The sequence below is a fragment of the Lepus europaeus genome, chromosome 2, assembly GCF_033115175.1.
Source record: "Lepus europaeus isolate LE1 chromosome 2, mLepTim1.pri, whole genome shotgun sequence".
NCBI classification, from domain to species: Eukaryota; Metazoa; Chordata; class Mammalia; order Lagomorpha; family Leporidae; genus Lepus; species Lepus europaeus.
Window position 1 is genome coordinate 5,251,867 of NC_084828.1, and position 22,929 is coordinate 5,274,795.

At 52.1% G+C, this 22,929-nt stretch overlaps 1 protein-coding gene across 1 annotated transcript in view; it reads left to right on the forward strand.

The window, feature by feature from the left end:
- The window catches only part of DSCAM (DS cell adhesion molecule), a 707,908-nt gene that overhangs the window by 628,539 nt on the left and 56,440 nt on the right, over positions 1-22,929 (forward strand). The window contains exons 22-25 of the mRNA XM_062174789.1: positions 9,541-9,694; positions 15,670-15,787; positions 17,731-17,894; positions 21,087-21,185. Coding sequence (XP_062030773.1) covers positions 9,541-9,694; positions 15,670-15,787; positions 17,731-17,894; positions 21,087-21,185 — 535 coding nt within the window. The remainder of the gene's footprint in view (positions 1-9,540; positions 9,695-15,669; positions 15,788-17,730; positions 17,895-21,086; positions 21,186-22,929) is intronic.

The following is a 22,929-nucleotide window of genomic DNA, read 5'->3' on the forward strand; positions in this document are numbered from 1 at the left end:
AGGGCTTTTTAAAGCACCATATTTCTTTGATAGAATTGGTTTTTCATTAAAAAGTTAATTGAAATTTTTTAAGTGGAATTCTTTTTATAGCCATCGGGCTGAATAATTTGTTCTGAGCAACCTGTGACTTTGTGGTCTTTTCTGCAGATTTTCTACTACATTCAAATCATTTCAAGGTCATTATTAAGCTCATTTATATGGGAATTTTTCCCATTTTCTTTATATGTTTGAAAGAATGATGGAGAGAGGGAGAGAGGACAAAAGGAAGAGTGGGTGAGAGGGACAGAGGGAGAGGGAGAAGGAGAGAGGGAGAGGGAGAGAGAGAGAGAAAGAGAGAGTGAGAGAGAACTTTCCATCCACTGGCTCACTCCCCAAATGACTGCCACAACCCCTCACTGAACCAGGCCTGAGCCAGGAGCCTGGAACTCCATGTGGCTCGTCCATGTGGTTGGCAGGAGCCCAAACACTTGGGCCGTCCTCTGCTGCTTTCCTAGGTGCACTAGCAGGGAACTGGGTCAGAAGTGAAGCTGCCGGGACTCAGAGCAGCACTCCGATGCGGGCACCAGGGTCACAAGCAGTGGCTCTGCCCAGTGTACCACAGTGCCAGCTCCCACAAGCACTTCTGCAGTCCCCTCCAGCTACTGGGTTGGTGGGTGCTGGCTCCTGCAATGGGGGATTCAGAGAGGGAAGGGAGAGGTCAGGCCCCCTCTGGGAGAGAGACAGTGGCACACGCAAGGCCCTCAGGCACCGTGGAGCCAAGGAGGGGCCGAGAAAGACGCACGAACGGAGGGCGCCCCAGGCCCTGGCTGAGGAGGGGCGAGAAGGCCCTGCAAGTTCACCTGTTGAGGGATTTGGAAATGACTTTGGCAATTATTGGCTAAACATCTAGTGTTCTAGAAATTCCCGAAGAGCATTTGAAGTGGTCATACCATTTGGCAAAAAGTCTTACATAAGAAAGAAAAAATATTACGGCACCAGAAGGCAGAAGTAATCATGTGAGGAAAATGGGTCTGAAGACACTGCTCCTAAGCTTTTCATTCCTTGATCTTTTTAAGATTTAATTCATTTATTTGAAAACCATAATGACACAGAGAGAGAGAGAGAGAGAGAGAGAGCGAGCAAGAGATCTTCCATCCTTCGGTTCACTCTCCAGATGGCTGCAATGGCCGGGGCTGGGCCAGGCTGAAGCCAAGAGCCTGGAACGCCATGCAGGTCTCCCACCTGGGTGCAGGGGCCCATGCACGTGGGCCAACTTCCGTTGCTTTCCCAGGTACACGAGCAGGGAGCTGATCGGAAGTGGAGCTGCTGAGCCTCAAAGTGGGATGCCAGTGTCACAGATGGTGGCTTGAGTCAGTGCCAGTCCCTGGGTGACCCTGTAGTACAAGGGAAACACAAGCCTTCTGCCAGTCAGTCCTTACTCATTCGACGCGGGCACTGGTGAGACCCTTGGAAGTCCACGATTGCGTGCAGCAGGCCTGAAGCAGCTACCCTGGCCCGCCGGGCGCTCAGCGTGTGAGTAGCCTGGCTTAGGAGCGTCAGATTTATACCCCGGCTGCATTTTCCGCTCTGGATATAATCTGGGGAGGCAAACATGCCAGGCGTCTCGTAAAATGTTGCTGTGAGTCTATTTTTAAATCGAGTGCGTGAAGTTTTCATTTCTTTTCCCAGGCAGATAGTCATCTGTGTCCTCAGTGAGGGCAGGGGTAGTTTTACAAAGGGAATTCAAATGATTCTATCTCTAGGTTTTAGTAGGAATTGGTCTTAGAAGCACACCATGCTTCGCTTCGTTTTTAGGTAACGTGCTGTTCGTCAAGTCAATGTTTCCTATTCCTTGGGGGAAGGAATTTACCTTATAATGTATACACCAGGGCTCAACTCAGTAAATGACTATGTGTTTTATTTTAAGATTTATTTTTTATTTACTTGAAAGGCAGAGTTACAGAGAGAGAAAGAGAGAGAGAGAGAGAGAGATCTCCCTATCCATTCGTTCACTCCCTAAATGGCCACAATGGCTGGGGCTGGACCAAGCTGAAGCCAGGAGCCTAGAGCTTCTTCTGGGTCTCCCACGTGGGCACAGGGACCCAAGCACTTGGGCCATTTTCCGCTGTTTTCCCAGGCACACTAGCAGGGGGCTGGATCAGAAGTGGAGCAGCCGGGTCTCGAACCAGTGTCCATATGGGATGCTGAAGTCACAAGCAGACACTTAACCAGCTATGCCACAGCGCCGGCCCCGATGACTGTGAATCTCAGTTGAGTGATTATTCATGAGCTTCTGTGTTACGAGGCTTGGTGCTGAGCGCTTTGGCCCAGATTTTCCTACCATAGCCACGGAAGAGGACGGTGGTCCTGCAGGTTCACGGGGCTGACCCTGGTATCACGGCACTCACACCCCCACGCAGCAGGGTTTCCGTGCCCCCCTCTCTGCCTCCCACAGTAAAGACGATGAGCACAGCGTTGGTCCAGAGATGTCAGCCATGGCTCACGCTGTGTTTCAAATCCCAAGTCTTCCCCCAGGACTGCTCCGAAGGCCCTTGTGACATGACATCAGCTAAGAGGGGCCCTGGCTCTCATCATGCCACCATCTCAGGTGGCCCAGGAAAGAAGCCACATGGCTGCCTGGTAGGGCTCATTTCATGCAGAAGAGATGGATGGGTAACACCTGCTGGATTTGAGAGTCAAGGAGAGAGAAGAGGGTTATCGCAGGTGGCTAACAGGAACTGGTGACAGGTGCAGAGTAACCCCGGTTCACAAAAGTCCTGTTTACTCCCAACAGTGCCGGGCCCAGAACAGAGTTAACAATGAGTCACAGGGCTGAATCTCATCAAGAAACAAACCCACTGAAGCCACATGTCTGACCCCCAGGATGTGCAACGTTGACCCCTTGTGGATTTCCATGGGTGATGGAATAGTCTGCGGTCTTCCCTTAAAACAAATGCTTAGGCCAATCCTGGAAGCCTATTCGAAGACCAGTTCACACTTAGACATTAAGAAATCCAGAGTGGCTGGTAACCCCTGTCTTAACTCCAAAGAAAATGAGATAAGAGTTAGAAATCTACCAAATGGGGAACCCCCACTCCCACCCCCACAGCAGCATGGCAGGTTAAGCCTCTGCCTGCAATGCCAGTCTCTCACATGGGTGCTGGTTTCAGACCCAGCTGCTCCAGTTCCGATTCAGCTCCCTGCTAATGCACCTGGGAAAGCTGCGGAAGATGGCCCAAGCAGTTGGGCTCCCGCACCCACGTGCGAGACCCAGAAGAAGCTCCAGGCTCCTGGCTTCAGCCTGGCCCAGCCCTAGCTGTTGAGGCCATTTGGGGAGTAAACCAGCAGGTGGAAGACCTCTGTCTCTGTCTGTCTCTGTCTCTGTTTGTATCTCTGCCTTTCAAATAAGGTTTTTAAAAAATAGAAAAAAAATAAGTCTTTTTTAAAAAGCTATGTCTGACTAGAAGTTTTTAAAAAATCTGCCAGGTGAAAATTAAATCTCCAGATACTTAAATATTTAAATCTGCACAAAGCACCTTTCTGGTGTCATCCCAGATTTCCGCTTCGGCCATTTTTGGTTCGTTAATCCCCAAGACCTTGCTCTGTGCATTTGTCTTTCTTGGTGTTTCTGTGTTTCATCTTGCTGCCCTTGATAATGAGGCTGCATTTTATTCCTCTCCATCCTTGTTAAATGCTCCCCAGTCTTTGATGTAGCGACCCAGCTAAAGTATCAGGAGAAATCCAGAAATAAGAGCGAGCTCTTCTCATTGAACATCGCCCGCAGTTGGAAGAGTGTGCTGCCTAATGAAATGTACACAGGGAAGCGGCGAGTCGGCTCACGTGCTGTCAGGGTGCTGTGTTTGAAACCTGGTGTCTAATTAATGAGATGTAAACATAGCCTCTGCTATTATCACTTATATGCAAATATTGAGCAAAACGTTTCACAAGGAAGCAATATTCACCATCCCTCTTTCTCCCACCAAGCATTTCTGAATATACACTAAGGAGAAGGATTTCATCAAATACCTTTGCCTCTCTACCTCTGATTAGTTGGTCCCACGTAGCTCGGGCTGGTAGTGGTTGAGTTATGCGCCATCCATCGCTCAGAGCTTCTGTTTGGAATCGACGTCAGATCACTTCAGTGCACCCCTCCTGTGCACCTGTGATGCCTGGGAACATCGCTCTCCAGAGAGCCAGTCTTACTCCCTCTTCTACGGTCCCTACCCCTGCCCACCCCAGGAGTGGCCAAGTCCCAGCCTCTTCCCAGCAGCGATCCAGGCTCCCCCGCCTCTACAGTCAGCCTGCCCCCACCTGGGGGCCCTTTCTTGACAAGCTTCATGTACCTCAGCTCTCCACGTCGGTTCCTTGGCGGTCATAGCCCCAAGGAAAGACACACAGACATCTCTCAAGAGACTAGTCCTCCCTCTGTCCCAGTGCCTTTGGGAGCCCCAGCGCCGATGGTTGGTAAAACATCAGAACCAACAGAGCCCACATAGGTAGCCTCTCTTCTCTTGTTAGGAAAGAAGAGAGTGACATCTTTGGAAGTACCCTCACCTTTAAGGCCATTGATCGAAGTCCAAGAGGAGAAGACAAGCCACGTTTCATACCCAGTTACAGCTACTACAAGTAAATGGATCAGCTCTCCAATCTTTATAGCGTTCTTCCTGACCCTCTCCTGAGACGGGGAGTGTGCTGCCTCCTGTGACAGTCATCGGAGGAATAGATGCTGGTGTCAGAGGGTGGGGTGACAGGGTGGGGCTTCCCGGATAACCATAGGGACTATCAAGTGGCTTAGCCTTTCTGGCCATCCCAGTTCCCGGTCTATGATAAACTACTATTTCAGCTGGAGGAAGTTTTCCTAAACAGTTTTTACTGTCGTTCTCTGTTAATCTTTTTTTTAAATTTGTTTATTTATTTGAAATTCAGAGTTACCCAGAGAGAGGAGGAGAGGGAGAGGGAGAGGGAGAGGGAGCGAGAGAGGGAGAGAGAGAGAAAAAGAGAGAGGTCTTCCATCCACTGGTTCATTCCCCAATTGGCTGCAATAGGCAGAGCTGCGCCGATCCGAAGCCAGGAGCCCGGAGCTTCTTCCAGATCTCCCACGCGGGTACAGGGGCCAAAGGACTTGGGCCATCTTCTACTGCTTTCCCAGGCCACAGCAGAGAGCTGGATCAGAAGTGCAGCAGCTGAGACTCGAACCGGCACCCACATGGGATGCCGGCACTGCAGGCGGCAGCTTTACCCACTACACCACAGTGCCGGGCCCTCTCTGTTAATCATGTGTATAAATGCTGAAATGAAAAAATCATGCTTTATTGTTGATGTAGCACTCATGCTGCAGACAATAATTAAATTAAAACACAGACTTTGGATGTGATCATCGACCAGTTATACCTCACAGGATATGTACTGGACTTTAACTAAACACTGAGTACTCTATACAGAAAAAAAAAATCTGCATTTATAAGCACATTTCAATACTTTGTTGGTGCTTCATGTCCACTAAGAGCCATTGTTATGATTTGCAAAGGGAACACTGCAAAACACAAGTGCATACAATCTCGGGATTGCTTCCTCGGTGTGCCAGGAATCCAGCCAAATCCCCGCTGATCTTCTGGAAGGACTGTTTTTCCCATAATTCTGTGCAGACAGGACGGGAGTGCTGTGGGGGAAGGGACACGTGGCACCAAATGCACACACCCACACATGCAGGTGTGCATTGACGGGCAATGCACAGGTGTACGAGGGTTCTGTGGTATCCCTTAAATCATCGGACACTGTTGACAGTGCCAATCCTCTGACCTAACTTCTTATCAAATGAGCGTGGAATATTTAGGGTTAGGGTTGGGGTAGGGTCAGGGTTAGGGTTAGGGTTAGGGTTAGGGTTAGGATTAGGGTTAGGGTTGGTGTTAGGGTTAGGGTTAGGGTTAGGGTCAGGGTCAGGGTTAGGGTTAGGGTTAGGGTTGGGGTTGAGGTTGAGGTTGGTGTTAGGGTTAGGGTCAGGGTCAGGGTCAGGGTTAGGGTTAGGGTTGGGGTTGAGGTTGAGGTTGGTCGGGGTCGGGGTTAGGGTCAGGGTCAGGGTTAGGGTTAGGGTTGCAGTGAGGTTGAGGTTGGTGTTAGGGTTAGGGTCAGGGTTAGGGTCAGGGTCAGGGTCAGGGTTAGGGTTGGGGTTGAGGTTGAGGTTGGTGTTAGGGTTTGGTTAAGGGTTCTGTAGTGCTCCTTTAATCTTTGGATACTATTGACAGTGCCAATTCTCTGAGCTAACTTCTTATCAAATGAGCACAGAATATTTTTGACAGTTAAGGTAGATCTGGGGCTCTGGCACCCATGTGGAAGACAGGGATTGAGTTCTGTGCTCCTGGCTCCAGCTCGTTCCAGCCCTGGGTGTTACAGGCAACTGGGGAGTGAGAAGAACTCTTTCTGTCACTCTGCCTTTCAAATAAATATAAAAATGAAGACGTGGTTTTTTTTTATAAAAGCATAGAATTCTGTGAGGAAGAGCCCTGGACTTGGGGCCAGAACCTGGGCTTGTGCCATTGCTCTGCCCTGCCCATCTGGCATTCTGACCAGCTCCATGTATTCCACAGGTTTATTAAAGAATTGTGACCTGTCTTGGTCTACATGTGTTCCTCACTTTTTTTTTTTTTTTAGCTGTATTTGTTTGAAAGGAATAGTTATAGAGAGAGAGGGAGGGAGGGAGGGAGGGAGGGAGAGATCCTCCATTTGCTGATTCAGTCCCCAAATGGCTACAACAGTGGAGGCTGGGCCAAGCCGAAGCCAGGAGCTGGGAGCTGGGAACTCCATCCTTGTCTCCCCCTTGGGACGCACTCCACTGCTTTCCTAGGTGCATTAGCAGGAAGCTGGATGGGAAGTAGAGCAGTCAGGACTTGAACCGACGCCCATGGTTTCTTTAGGATTCATAGTTTATAGTCTAATTTTGAATGCTCTACTGTTTGGTGATAATATACACTTCACAAATGGTATAGGAACCTTAGACAAATACACTCCAGTTTTTTCTTCCATTTGTGCTCTTGGTGTCATGTATTTTAACTTTATAAATGTTAATAAATGCACACTACATTGTTATTTTGGGGTCACTTATCTTTCAATGAGACTTAAATGATAAGAGAAATCCTGCACGTTTATCTGTGTCCTGATCATTTTAGTTCTTTCCATTTCTTTGTGTATTTCTGTCTGGAATAATTTCCTTTCTTCCTAAAGGAATCCCTTTGACAATTCTGGTAGTGTGAATATGCTGCTCATCAATTATTTTAGCTTTTTATAAATCTGAAAAAGGTTTTATTTCACTTTCATTTTGAAATGTGCATGTTGAATGCTGAGTCCGAGGTTAGATTTTCAAGATGGCCCCTGGACTCCCACTTGGGGGTCTTTGGCATGAACCCTGCTGTTGGCCTTATCTTTGTTCCCTCATGCAAGGCGTGTCTTTCTCCATCTGCTTTCAGAGTTGAGCAGCCTGGTTATGATGTGCCTTCCTGTAATTTTCTTAATATTTTTGTTGAGATTCTTGTCTCTATGCATTAAGAGTTTTCATGAAATCTGGATTTTTTTTTTACCACCACAATTTCTTCAAATAGTTTTTTACTGTCCTGCCTCCCTCCTCTCTTTTAGTGTCTCCAACAATACGTGTGTTAAGTTGTTTGAAATTCTCTTTTTCTAAAAAAATTCTGTTTTCATCTGTCAATGTGTCAAGTTCATTGATCCTTTTTCTACAATGTCTGATCAGTTGTTAATGTAGCTTTTTCTAATCACACACATTAGAGTGCACCCTGAGTTTGACTTGGGTCTTTTCATATCATCCATACATCTACTTAAGATTTTTAATATATACCAGTATACTACAGCTTTCATATAATTATAACAATGTTTATTTCCTTTGTTTACATAAATCTAATATCTATGTCAATTATGGGTCAATTTTGATCAATAGAACTACTTCATTTAAATGAGTTCTTTTCCCAACATTTTCAGCATTCAGACTGTCAAGACGGCTTTATGGAGATATAATCCACACACCATGAAATTCACACGTTTGAAGTGCAGTGGATTTTAGTGTGGACACAGTGTTGTGCAGCTCTTACCTCTCCAGTTGGAAACCATTTTCATCACCCACAGCCACTACTAGTCACCCCAAACTCTGCTTCCCCTCCTGCCCCTCCCAGCCAGTCATCCACTCTCTTCTTTCTTTATTGATTTGCCTACTCTGGACGTGTCATGTCCAGCAAAGCATAAATCTGTGCTCCTTCAAGTTGGCTTCTTTCTCTTAACATAGTGCTTTTCATATAAATCATATAAATCCAAGCTGCGGCGTGCATGCATCCCTTCTGTGCCTGGATGATACTCCCTGGTCTGGGCACAACACATCATGTCGATCCATTCAGCAGTCGACGGATGTTTGGGTTATTCACACCTGGAAAAATTTTATTGGGTGTAAAACTTGGTCAACGTTACCTTTTACAGATATTCTTAGTCTTTCTTCTGGGATGAAGTTAAGTCTCGGCTATTGTTTGATCTTTCTGAATCTTGCTTTAAGATTTTTTTAAGGCGGGACTAAAGTGGTACTCCATCCAGGGCTCATTATTCCCCACCTTTGAGACACGACCTGCACGTGCTGTCCCGGGCACTCTCGGAATCCCGACAGTGGGGCAGGCACTGTGAGTGCCAGGAGCTGTGAGTGCCCAGGTCTGCTCAGCTCAGTGCCCAGAGAGGACTCCTATTAGTTCTCCACAGTTCCCTCCCTCCCCCCGTCCCTCTCTCCCTCTCCATCTCCCTCTCTCCCTCTCCATCTCCCTCTCTCCCGCTCTATCTCCCTCTCTCCCTCTCCCTCTTCCCCCATCCTCTCCCTCTCTCCCCCCCACTCTCTCCCTCTCCCTCTCCCTCTCGCTCTCCCTCTCGCTCTCCCTCTCTCTCTCCCTCTCTCCCTCTCCCCCTCCCCCTCCCCCACCCTCTCCCTCTCCCTCTCTCTTTCCCTCTCCCTCTTCCTCTGTACAGCTCTTGCACTCCCCATAGCCTTCCCTGCCAACTCTGGCTGCTTCCAGTCCCCCAGTGCCTCCCTGACATCTCAAGGAGGCCACTGGACTCCTGCTGGTTTCCTTTCCCTGTGCCGTGAGCTGGAAGCTCTCTGAAACATGTAAAAGCTCTGCAGGTGCAGGGCTTACCTGCTTTGTTTCCCGTCTTCCGGAGGTGAGACCACTTGTTGCCCAGTGTGGAATGCTCTGGAACCATCGCTCTCTGTGTTTTGTGCCTTCTTGGGTTAGTGCAGGTGGGAGGCTCAGTCCAATTCCTTTCTCCATCCTGGCTGCAGACAGAAATGCCGTGATGCGTGAATGAAAGGTCGCGTCACTGGCTGACAGCTATCAGGGCTGTTGTGGAGAAGAGAGGGGACCACGGGTCACCCAGACTCAGGAAGCGTGTTGCATACTGCAGAGGAGGGCTGCGGCGGCTTTCATCGCTGTGGCAGCTAACGTGTTAATGCCTGTTCCTTTAGGAAGTCCAGGTGTGCGCTTGCTCCTTTGAATGTGGGAACATTTGTGTCTCTTCTCACAGGTGATCAGCGAGTTTGAAGCCTCTCCTGACTCATTTTCCTACAGAATTCCCAACCTGAGTCGGAACCGTCAGTACAGCGTCTGGGTGGTGGCCGTGACGTCGGCCGGAAGAGGCAACAGCAGCGAAATCATCACGGTAGAGCCGTTAGCCAAAGGTGCGCCTCGGTGGAGAGAACCTGGTGTTGCATTGCCACGCAAGCATTTTTCAGGCCCTGTTCTCTCTGTGACCAAACTTGCAATGCCCTAAAAATCAAGGAAACCAAAATGTCGCGTTTCTGTCCAAGAAGTGGGGTAGCCGTTAGCCGGCCCTGGGCGTCAGTCCCAACTAGAAAAGCACTCCCCTAGAGGTGACAATGGGACTAGGGATGAGGGACCGCAACACAGAGTGTCATGGGGGAAATTAGGGAATGGACCTCCCTGTGTGGGTGAAAATCACTACCTGCATTTCCCTACGGGAGGCCGGCTTCCATCAAAGTCGGGGGCGCTGCTCCTTAAAGAGAAGTGTCTGTGTTGTGGTCTGTGCCATTGGGACCCTTACAAATGTAAGAAAGTTGTCAGCTACTCATCCATTGATAGAGTGCTATAAACAACTCCCTTAAGTAGCAATGGCAGATTGGAGTCCCCGAAGGAAAATCGGTCCTAAAAGTGAACGTGATGGCTTCACAGTGAGACGGTAGACTGGTCCTTAAAAAAAAAAAAAATCACAGATCGGCATGAGGTATTCTGATTCCGCTGCTGGTAATTACCTCCAGCCAGGGTCCTCGGCCCCTAAATTAGTTCTCGGGGTGAGTCCATTTCTGAACATCACAGGTCCAGGCCAGCAGGAGACGCCGTCTGACTCTGTAGTACGGAGGACTGGCAATTTATTGCTAATATGGCCTCCAGGAGCCGAAAGAGAAGAATAAACATCCTGAGATTCCAATTTCACCTCCAGGAGTTCTTGATAACATGCTTGGTAATGTCATAGCTGGGAAACATAGACAGAATAAAACAGGAAGGGAAAAGAACTCAAACGCCAATAGAGAGAGTAAACAAGTGAGTTGTTGGGAGGGAAAATCAGTTGGTGGAGATCTTTCTGTTGTACCCTTCGGGTCTGATATTCAACCCCCCGCTAACATTGAGAAAATGACAATCATCAGGAAATTGTTGGAAATTAGGACTGCACTGTGGGATAAAAGAAATCGCAGCCAAAGATGTGGGGTTAACGACAGCCTTGCCTCTTCCCACCCTGTGCTGTCGAAGCTCCATCTCCAGACATAGCCAGACACGGCCTGGCTACTACGGTGGGATGTGACGCACTCAAAGGGGACGCCACTGGAAAACGGGCCCCTTCCACTGGGGCGGGCCTTCTCTGGGTAGACTAGATGGCGTTGGTCATTTTGCAAATCGGTCTGAGTGCCTGTTGTGCCAAGGCACTTGCGAACATCCTGGGAAGGCGGAATCAAAACGTAACTGTTCCTGGTGCCAAGCTATTTAGAATCCATGCATAGTTCTTTTCACAATGCATGTTTTCCGTGAGATTGTGAAGTTCTGCTTCATCCAGGCATCAAGCTAGGAATATAGGATGTGTAGTCAGGAACCCTGGCTGCTGAAGCAAACATCTCCTGTGTCCTTGTGGCTTCACAGAGGGCACAGCCTGACACAGGTGTTTGTGGTAAGGCGGCCCATTCCACATGTAATTCAGGGATCCAGGCCTCTCCCAGCTTGTGAGCTGCAAGCCCCAGATCCCTCATTTCCTGCCCCATAGCTGTGACGAAGAGCCGGGCGGTTGTAAAGGAAGCTTCCAAGCGTCCATGGGCAGACTTGGAAGTACCTGCATGATCTCTAGCCACAAGGCATCACACGGAACGAAGACCTGGCCCTACCGATGCACACAGACCTGGGACGTGAAGTCAGGCTGAGTCGAGGGGTTTGTTCAGCACGGAGCAGTCTCTTCTAAGGATGATCTAACCAGACATGTCTGCAGCCTGCCCTCATGCAGCTCCGGTTTGCTGGCAAGGCAGGCATTAAACCGCATCACCTATCCACGTGCCCAAGAGCACGCTGAACTCAGAAGCATCACGAGAGGACCTCACTGAGCGGTCACAGGTGGATGGGCATGGCCACACGTGGATGAGTCCGTGTGAAACAGACGGTGTGGCAGAAGGAAGGAAGCAAAGCCAGGGCCGGTAGCCGGGACAGAATTTAGCCGGGGGAGCCCGGGATGCTGGGCCCTGGTGGGGCCAGGGCAGGGACAGCATCCCAGAGCAGGTGCCTCACCGTGACGGGCCTCCAACACCTGCCAGAGGTTTCATATCTTAGCCAAAGTGAAATGGGGAGACACTGGAGGGTCTTAAGCAGAGGGGGAGGCACCTGATCTGGCTTGCGTGTGATAAGCCGTATATCTTGGGATGATTTTAGGTTTGTGAAGACAGCTCAGAGAGTTGTCATAGACCTCACCCCTTGTTCCCTGGTCATTTGCCTCTGACCTGGGGCCTTGGCTACCGTTCCTGGTGCATGTGTTCTTTATGATCCCTCTGGTCTCGCTTTCCTGAACAGGCCCCAGAGAAGTGAGGGTAGGGACTGTAGGAGGCCACTGAGGGGCTGAGCAGTCGTCTGGGGCAGCTCGGACCAGCAAAGGCAATGGCAATGCGATGGGGCCTAAGGTGAGCTGTGCATGTACCACTACGCGTGCTCACTGGAGAGGGCAGATAACAAGAGGGACCTCCAGGTTCCAGCGGAAGGCAGTGCACCTGCAGGGAACCCCAACTGAGGAGGAAGTAGGCCCTGCAGCAGGCGGCAGGAGCAGTGGCCCCTGGACAGGTTCAGTGTCAGCCATGGGAGCTGAGCCTTCCTCTCGAAGGAGACCAGACAGGGGCATGTCCCGGCTTTCAAGATCCGTCTGGCCGGAGGCAGTGGTGTGGGGCGGCCAGCGTCTGGCCATGCCTGACCTGAGGATGTGCCCGAGAGCATTTGGGAGCCAGAGGGAGCCAGGGGAGTGAGGACCAGGATGAGTTCTATAGAGGCACAGCAGAGAGGGGACCCTGGGGGACCCTGTGAGGGGCTCAGAACAGGTGAGTTGGGGGCGGGGTCAGCCGGGGCAGTTGCTGCTGGAAGGACGAGGGAGGCAAGTGTGGAAATGCCCTTGGATTCGCCCCACGCAGCCCCTCACTGGACTTCCTGACAGCAGCTCCGGTGGGGTGGGGAGGCCCACGGCAGGTGAGGGAGGAAGCTGGAGGTGAAGAAGCAGGTGGGCCCCGCAGAACATCCTTGAAACACACGCCGCGGGCTGTCAGGGAGGCACAGAGGAGGGACGCTGGAGGCAGGGGGCTGTTACAACAACTGGTGTCCTTACGTCTGCTCTCAAGGCAAGTTTGTCACGGAGACGCCAGTGGAGGGGAAGGGGTTGATAACAAAAGCCGGCGACCCCAGGACCGATGCTTGGAGGAGGGAACGCGAGCTCCGAGGGTCTGGGGGCAGGAGAGGCAGGGTGCGCAGGCAGTGGCTTTGCTCGCTCTGCCAGCTCAGAGGCATCGGGGATGGTGGAGTGAAGGACCCATGTTAAGAGGAGGAGGGACAGGAATCCTTGCTGCGGGGAGGTGGGAGGGCATCGCTGTAGGATGGAAGCCTGCAGGGAGTGCTGGCGGCACAGTGGAGGCCACGAGCAGATAGATGGGCACAGCGGCCCCCAAAGGCTCAGTGGCAGGGGTTCCTCCGGAGCTGTTTAGCTCCTTAGTCTCGTGCCCAAGGAGCTTCGTCTGGAGTTGGGGTTGCTCTGGGTGGAGCAGCGTCCAGGGTGGCAGCCATCCCCCACAGGCACTAGCAGACGTTGAAGACCAAATGGTCCCACCTCGCAGTGGGGGTGGGTGCCTAAGCTGAGGGGGCTGGGGCAGGGTGCTTTGTAGTGTGGGGTGGGCCAAGGCGTGGCTGCAGCTGTCTGTGGACAGGTAGCAGGGGCCAAATTCCAGACAGAAGAGGATGCTACTCTGATGGGCGGAGTAGCAGGATGGAGCCATAGCAACAGCCTGCAGGAGCCCACCCCACACACACCCCCACCCTGCCGGGAAGAGGCCACAGCAGGGAGGTGGGAGGGGGAGCGCTGACAGGAGCCAGAGAGCTGGGCCCCCTGGCTGAGGCCAGTCCTGGCATTGGATGGACGTCCAGGTTGCAGGAGATCTTGTGTTTCTCACCAGAGTCACCTGGGATGCTGGGTAGTCGGGGACTCCCCAAGACCATCGTAGATCTAGCGAGTCAATGAGGCCAGGGTGGACTCTGCCCCTTAACAAAGATGCCAGGGGATTCTCTCACCTGTTCTGGGTTGAGGACCATGGGTCCCGTGTGCTGTGCTGCTCACTGGTAGAATTTCGGATGAGGATGCTTTAAATTCTGACTGCCTCCGATGGGCGTTTATCTCCAGGAATAAGGTGTGTCGGGCTTGACAGTGAGGTGACTGTAGTGATCGTGGTTGGAGCTGCTGACAGGAATCGGTTCCTGAGACCTGGAGTTAATTTAACCAGCAGGTTACAGAACTGGAATGGAATAGAGCGAAAGGTGGTCAGATAGACCGGACCGGACCAGAAGACCAAGAGAAAACCTTAGAATGCATCACAGACAACGCACGCACACAAGCCCGGAGCGTTCTGTTAAGATACGTCTCAGAGCGGGAGGCTATTAAAGCTCCCGGAAGACCCTGACTCCAGCTGCCGTCCCCTAATCAACCCATCTCACCGCTGAGCACACTTCCCATCAGGCGAAAATGGGAAAAGGCCGTGCACTGCCACTGCTGGAGAGCTGACGGCACCTGCCGTCACCGGGGTCCTTTTGTCATGATGCAAAATCACAGGCGACAGTGCCAGACAAACCCCGCCCCAGTCAGGACAGGCCACTCCCAGCACCCCAGCTGCTGCTGCTGTAATATCTCCTGCACAAAGACGAGGCCCAGCCTCCAAACTCTCTAGCATTTCCTCTCTTCCTCTGTGTCTGTGCTCTTACCCACGGTGCTCAGAAATAGGAGCTGGCTTGGTAGATCTTAGCAACCACCTTCTGTACCAGGGTGGCTTCACAATGAGCTGGCTCTGAGAGCTTTGCCTTCCCTGGGATTTCAGAGCCTTCCCAGGGAGCCTGCTCCCTCTCCTCTTTGCCAGTGCAAACCCTCAAGCACAAATGGCACAGGGGTCCCAACAGTGGCCCCATTTTTAAGGGTTCAAAATCAGATGGGTGTGTGTGCATCTAGCCTGGCTGAGCTCCTACAGGGAACTCCTGTGTCTCCCATCGCTGTGCCCCCAGCTCCCATGGTGGTGCCTGGAGTATGTTAGCTACAACAACAGAAAGAAGCAGCCTCTGGACCCCGCTCACCTACAGAAAGCAGTGGCCAAAGTATGGCAAGAGTTGGGCATATGATTTCCTTCTGGAAGACGTGCATCTCACTGTCTCTGCCAGTGTTTGGGACTCGCTCAAGGAGACGGCACCAGGGACCTGTCACTGTTAGGGTCTTCAAGGAGGCCCCTTTTGAGGCAGGTGCACCTGAGCATTTTTGTCTCCATCTCCTGGGGCTGCCTGAGTGCCAGCTGCCCTGGCTCAAGCTCCGACATGGACATCTGCATCACTAGCCCGAGCCGATGCCTCTTCCACGGCCGCCGCTCTGAACAGGTTCCTGTTCCCCGTGTGTGTGCTGAAGATCACGCTGGTCGGAGAAGCCAGGAAGGACCACCTTCTGCTTCCCGTATTTCTTTCTGCTTTGCCTCATCTACTTTCTCAGATATTAAAAGCATATTTTAACATGCTGTTTCATTGTTGAGATAAACTGTTTCATAAAGTTCTTTGAAAAATAATTGGTCTCCTAGAAGACACAGCTTGGAGCTCATGGCTTATGAAGCCCCGGGTACTTCATTTGGGCTCCACACATGTTGAGTCAGTAGAAGAAAAGCAACAATGCTGCACTGGGGATTGCCAGCGTACACAGGTGTTGCAGCACCTGTACGATCCGGCAATGAAAGCCCATTTCAGCCGGATGCCCGGGGAGAGTCTTGATGGCCGGCGTGTTGTTGGCCTCTCAGCATGCGGTGCTGTTCTTGTGCGGAGGTCATCCTGGCCTCTGTGCAGACAGATTCAGGGACTAACTGGGCCTCTGCTGTCCCTGTCTGGTCCCCAGCTCCTGCGCGCATCCTCACCTTCAGCGGGACAGTGACCACTCCGTGGATGAAGGACATCGTCCTGCCTTGCAAAGCTGTCGGCGACCCTTCCCCTGCAGTGAAATGGATGAAAGACAGGTAACCAGTTACCCACTGTGCGCCTTTAGCCACGCCCGCCGGGCTCCGTGGAAGCTAGAGATGCCCTAATGGATTAAGCCGCCCGTGTTAGCGAAAGCTCACCTGATGGCGGGAGGAACCTCAGCTTTCTCGAGTGCCTCCAGGCTCTGATATTTTGTGTCAGTCTCCTATAAACTCAGAGCCTTTACATTCATAAGCAAATTCTTGCAGCCAAACTGTCTAACAGCCCAGTGATCGTGGGGGAGCTTGCTGTCCCTTATCACACAAAGTGTCAGTGCCACAAAGCTATTGTGGGACACGGCACCTGTCCCTTCCCCTTCAGAGATAATGGGCCAGAAAAACCTAACTCCAAGATCCAGAGCAATAACTTTAAGAAACAGAAGGCATTAGGACTTTGCTAATATAAAAGCTGCTTTTGCCTACTCCATAGTAATTAGTACAATAATAGATAAGACAGCAGAGAGAAAGCAAGTGTAATGGATTCTGTCCACAAAACTTTTGAAAGCCTTCTCTCTATTCAGAGGAAGAAATTGGGATAATAGTGAAAGGTTGAGAATCCACTTACCAGCCCAGAGGTTTGCTGTAATGGATTAGGAAGAGGGCCCGTTTTCAAACAAAAGCACTTAAAAGATAGAAGCTATTGAAAGAACAGGATCGGTCCAGCGGCCACTTTCTCACTGCATTTAAAGTCCATGAATCCAGACGAGATGTGTGAGCTCCCGAGTCAAAACTGTCTACCTGGTCAAGGAGCGACCCCAGAGGGCTGCATGGCTGCCACCTGCCACGCTCATGGTGCCCAGGAAACTGGCTTTTGTTGTTGTTGTTTTTTAAAGGTTTGTTTATTTATTTGAAAACCACAGTTACAGAGAGAGCAGGAGAGAGAGAGGAAGAGGGGGAGAGAGGGAGAGGGGGAGGGGGAGAGGGGGAGAGAGGGAGAAGGGGAGAGAGAGAGAGGAAGAGGGGGAGAGAGAGAGAGAGGAGGAGAGGAAGGGGGGGAGAGAGAGAGAGAAAGAGAGAGAGAGGGAGAGAGGAAGAGGGGGAGAGAGGGAGAGAGGGAGGGGGGAGAGGTGGAAAGAGGGAGGGGGATAGGAGGGGGGAGAAGGGGGAAGAGGGAGAGGGGAGGGGGGAGAGAGGGAGGGGGAGAGATAGAGGAAAAGGAGGAGGGGAGAGGGGGAGAGAGGGAGGGGGAGGGGGAGAGATAGAGGAAGACGGGGAGAGAGGGAGAGGGGGAGAGGAAGAGGGGGAGAGAGAGAAAGAAAGAGAGAGGGAGAGACAGTTTCCACCCCCTGGTTTGCTCCCTAAATGGCTTCAATGACTAGGGCCGGGCCAGGCTGAAGCTGAGGGCCAGGATCTTCCTCCAGGTCTCCCATGTGGGTGCAGGGGCCCAAGCACCAGGACCATCCTCTGCTGCTTTCCCAGGTGCACTAGCAGGGAGCTGGTTCAGAAGCAGAGCAGTCAGGACTCAAACTGGCGCCTGCGCAGGATCCTGGCGTGGCAGGCAGCAGCTTAACTCAGTGCACCACAACACCGGCCTGGGAAGCTGCTGTTACCACACTCAGCTCATCACTGTCTTGAGATACCACATTGTTATGTCAGCATCATTAGGAACTGAGACTTCTAAGTCTACGGGAGATCCCACGGTTCTTCTTCCCCAGGATGCTTGGGCCAGACTCCCCTTTCTGTACTCAGAAGGAATTCCCAGAGTGGCCACACAGCAGGTCACCAGTGCCTCCTGGCACAGGAAAGAGGCCATCAGGGCCGGGACAGCCCCAGCAGGCGTCGGGGGCAGGATCCAGAGCCCGCCTTCGACATCACACTTTTTACAAAGCCAGACTCGGCCGCGACGCGTGGTGTCCTCGCATGCAGCGTGCACGTGGCGGCTCAGGTCGGCCGGCGGGGGTTGTGGTTTGTCTAATCTGTGCATCCTTCTTCCTGTGAGGCAGTAACGGGACGCCCAGCCTGGTGACGATTGACGGGCGCCGGGGCCTGTTCAGCAACGGCAGCTTCATCATCCGCACGGTGAAGGCCGAGGACTCCGGCTACTACAGCTGCGTCGCCAACAACAACTGGGGCTCGGACGAGATCATCCTCAACCTGCAAGTGCAGGGTACGGCTCTCCTCTCCCCCCCCCCCGGCAAGTGCAGGGTACAGCTCCCCCCCCACCCCCGGCAAGTGCAGGGTACGCCCCCCCCCCCCGGCAAGTGCAGGGTACAGCTCGCCCCCCCCGGCAAGTGCAGGGTACGGTCCCCCCCCCCGGCAAGTGCAGGGTACAGCTCTCCTCTCCGCCCTCCCCCCCCCCCGGCAAGTGCAGGGTACGGCTCTCCTCTGGCACCCCCCCCCGGCAAGTGCAGGGTATGGCTCTCCTCTCCCCCCCCCGCAAGTGCAGGGTACAGCTTCCCCCCCCCCCCGGCAAGTGCAGGGTACGGCTCTCCTCTCCCCCCCCCCGGCAAGTGCAGGGTACAGCTCCCCCCCCTCGGCAAGTGCAGGGTACGGCTCCCCCCCCCTCCAAGTGCAGGGTATGGCTCTCCTCTCCCCCCCCCAGCAAGTGCAGGGTACGGCTCTCCTCTCCCCTCCCCGGGCAAGTGCAGGGTACAGCCCCCCCCCCCCCCCGGCAAGTGCAGGGTACAGCTCTCCTCTCCCCCCCCCCCAGCAAGTGCAGGGTACAGCTCTCCTCTCCGCCCTCCCCCCCCCCCGGCAAGCGCAGGGTACGGGCTCCCCCCCCCCGGCAAGTGCAGGGTACGGCTCTCCTCTGGCACCCCCCCCCCCGGCAAGTGCAGGGTACGGCTCTCCTCTCACCCCCCCCTCGGCAAGTGCAGGGTATGGCTCTCCTCTCGCACCCCCAGGCATGCGCACGCTGGAGCAGGTTGTAAAACCTGCCTTTGTGAGGGGCTCATTGCTATGTTTTATATATAAGACACAAACGCCGTGTTCATTTTGAAAAGTAGAATTGCACGAGGCAAAGACAGTAACAAGCACTCAGAACGGCAGGCTAATGCTGGGACGCGATACGCTTTTGGGTGTGTATGATACCTGGCCTCATTCTGCTCTATGCGTGCCTCTCCACACAAACGCTTTGTAATCTCTCCCACTAACTGCACTGGTTGCACTGTTTAGCCTGCGTATGTATAAATGCAACCCAGAAAACACCAATGAAAAATAGGTCTAAATTGTGGGTTTTTCTTTTTTTTTTTTTTTTTTTTTTTGCATCTGCTAATTAAATCAAGTTTTCTATGCAATGTATAGAAAAAATACAGTGAAACTCTAAGGCTATTGATATATTTAACTGTGTATTTAATACAAAGTGTTTAACTATTCATGATTTCCGCCAACTAGACACAGCGGTTTAAGAAGATTGTCATGTTAAATGTGGGTACAAAATCCCAACAGCTATTGCTTGGATTCACATTTGGATGCCCCTTGATGTTTTCTTACTAGAAAAATCCAAGTGTACCCATCTTTGGATTTAGGTGTTGTCACATTAATAGATTACAGCAAATAAAAATAGAATCATTCTAGTCCCCAGGGATGGGAGAGCCGAGGAAGAACTATATTTTGTAAAATACTGCAACATTGATCTTGAGTTTCAAGGTAATTGGAGTCAGGAGAATTCCGAGGCGTTGTGGAAGATGGAGTCCACCTTACAGCTCTGAAGAGATGGGTCCACGTTCCAGGCCTTGGATCCATAGAAGGGACTTGGGCATTTTATGTGACACTTCCACTTGGACACGTCCTGAAATTCCCCTCTGAGTGCTCAGAGTCAGCCCAGAACGACGCCGAGGCCCCTGATAGGAGCAGGTGTTCTGCAAACCTGTGCACGCTGAGTTCACGAGCTGCCACCTTTGACTTCACAGCTGTGTGTGAGTGTGTGTGTGCATGAGAGTACATGTAAGTGTGTGAGTACATGTGAGTGTGTGTGTGAGTGTGTGTGTGTACGAGAGTACATGTAAGTGTTTGAGTACATGTGATTGTGTGTGAGTGTGTGTGTGCACGAGAGTACAAGTGTGTGAGTACATGTGAGTGTGTGTGTGCGTGTGTGCATGTATCTGAGTATATGTGAGAGTGTGTGGGTTTGTGTATTTATGTGTGAGCACATGTGAGTGTGTGTGGGGAGGGTATGAGTGGGTATATGAGTATGTGAGTACATGTGAGTGTGTAAGTAGGTATGTGCACATGTGTGAGTGTGTATGTGTGAAGGTGTATGTGTGTGAGTGCATGTGAGTGTGTATTGTGAGGGTATGAGTGGGTGTGTGAGTAGGTGGGTGTGTGTGAGTGCCTATGAGTCTGTATGTGTGTGAGTGTGTATGTGTGTGCGAGTACATGTGAGTGTGTGTGTGTGTGAGGGTATGAGTGGGTGTGTGTGTGAGGGAGAGAGTGGGTGTGTGACTATCTGTACGTGTGTTTATGTGTGAGTATATGTGTATGTGAGGGTATGAGTGGGTGTGAGAGAGTGTATGAGTACATGTGAGTATGTAAGTAGGTATGTGCACATGTGTGTGCATGTGTGAGTACATGTGATTGTGTGTGTGAGGGTTTGAGTGGGTGTGTGAGTGTGTATGAGCACATGTGAGTGTGTAAGTAGGTATGTGCACATGTGTGAGTACATATGAGTGGATATTGAGAAGGTGTATGAGTGTGAGTACATGTGTGTGTGTGAGGGTATGAGTGGGTGTGTGAGTACCTGTGAGTGTGTGTGAGTGGGTGTGTGAATGCATGTGAGTGTGTAATTAGGTATGTGTACACGTGTGTGCATGTGTGAGTACATGTGAGTGTGTATGTGTGGGGGTATGAGTGGATGTGTAAGTGTGTGAGTAGCTGTGTGAGTAGCTGTGAGAATGTGTGTGTGTGTGTGTTGCATCCCTTGGAATGATTAGACGTGGAGACGTTTGCAGCCGCTGCCCCTCCTCCCCTCCCCAGCCCTGAGAACAGAACAGCTACATGGAGACCATTCATCTTCTCACTTGAGTTCCACGCCTGAAATTCAGAGTAAAATAACGCGCTTGTCATCAGGAAGTTTACGGAAGACTTCAGTTAGCTAGAACGACTCGGAATCGCGCGAACGCTGCGGGGAAGCGAGCGGCTCTAACTCCACGTGGAGATGCGGCGTTCTCCTTCCGTGACAGGTTCAGCCTGTTCTAGCTCAGCGACACAGACATTTTGACAGACAGGAATTGCCTAATTTGGCAACCTGAAACACTTCTTTAATAAATGGCTGTTAAGAGCGATCTGGTAAATGACTGTTCCCGGAGACTACAGACGTGAAAAACTCATTCTTGTTTTCCAAAATCTGTTTCCTCCCTAGTTCCGCCAGATCAGCCGCGGCTCACCGTTTCCAAAACCACGTCTTCCTCCATCACCCTGTCCTGGCTTCCCGGAGACAATGGGGGCAGCTCTATCAGAGGTAAAGAGACACAGGTTGTCCCCAGGCCAGAAACGGACACATTTCCATCAGCTGGCTCTTACGTGTCGGGCCCCCCTCCCCCTACCAAGATGCCCCATGCCATGAAATCCTCCATCCCAGAGGCAAAGAACCAAACACTTGTCAAGTCCCCCACCCGGGAAAGCTCACTCACTAGATGTTTCTGGTGCATCCACTGTGAGTGAAATGTTGATGACGGCAACAATGAAAGGAAAAAGGATTCCGATGGCCGCTTCTCCTCCATTTGGTCACATTTCTTGGTCATCCGTGCAGGAAAACTCAGCCACTATCGTGACTTGCAAAGTTGCTCAGAGGCCTAGAGTGCAGGTGGGAAACCAGCTCCCTGCACGCATCCATGTGTGCCAGGCAATGAAGTTAACACCGTGAGATGACGCTGTCGTCACGGCAAAGGTGCACCTGCACGTACAGGTCTGAGCAGCTGGGGGCCCACCCACAGGAGAGAGGGGGGCTGCCCAGGAATGAGGAGCTGGGTCTCTGAAGAGGTCCCCAGAGAGAGGACAGGGCTCAGGCTCCCAGGGCAGAGGCCACACTTCCTCCCTGGAGAAGGAGAGGAGGGCACAGCCGGAGGCGCACAGCCCCTGCAGGGAGAGGCCGGCGAGAGCAGGTCATCCCCTCTCGTCCCAGCTTTCCCTCCACCTCTGCAGCCACACCCGGAATGGTCTCCCACCTCAGAAATGGCAAGCGCCACACATCAGGGCTTCTCTCTCTTTCCCTGCAAGAGCCCATGGCTAAAGCCTCGTCCGCACGCCCCAGGGCCGAGGGAGGGTCCTGCCGTCTGGTTTGCTGGGAAGGGAAGGTGGGGTTGCATTCTCAGCAGCCGGATGGTTAGGGGTGAAGGTGTGTTCCTGGGTCTGAGCGGCGAGGGTGACCTGCAGCAGCTGCCATGGGCTGCAGCAAGTGCCACGGGAGAACACAGCTGCAGGGAGCACGGGAGCACGTGGCCATGTGGCCACATGGCGGGAGTGCAAAGTGCTGTGGCCCTGAGCGCTTCCGGAAGTGGTGCTGGACGGCAGGAAGGGACGGAGCACAGATCACCGAGGTCAGCCACCCACGAGCCACACTCAGCGGGAAGGTGGAGGAAGGAAGGGAACGGGGCTCCTTCTTCACGTGGTCCAACAAGGGCTCTCGGTTAATGAGAGGGCCACCTTTTTTTTAAGATTTATTTATTTGAAAGGCAGAGTTGGGGCTGGTGCTGTGGCGTAGTGGGTAAAGCCACTGTGTGCAATGCTGGCATCCCATATGGGTGCCAGTTCTAGTCCCAGCTGCTCCACTTCCAATCCAGCTCTCTGCTATGACCTGGGAAAGCAGTGGAAGATGGCCCAAGTCCTTTGGCCCCTGCACCGATGTGGGAGACCCAGAGGAAGCTCCTGGCTCCTGGCTTCAGATTGGTGCAGCTTCAGCCTTTGAGGCCAATTGGGGAGTGAACCATCAGGTGGAAGACCTCTCTCTCTCTCTCACTCACTCACTCTCTCTCTTTCTCTCTCTCTCTCTCTCTGCCTCTCCTTCTCTCTGTGTGTAACTCTGACTTTCAAATAAATGGATAAATCTTCAAAAAAAAGAAAGGCGAGTTTCAGAGAGAGAAAGAGATACATGGGGAGTGGGGGGGGGGGGGTCTTCCATCTGCTGATTCACTCCCCAAATGGCTGCAATGGCAGAGCTGGGCCAGACTGAAGCCAGGAGCCAGGAGCTTCTTCCAGGTCTCCCA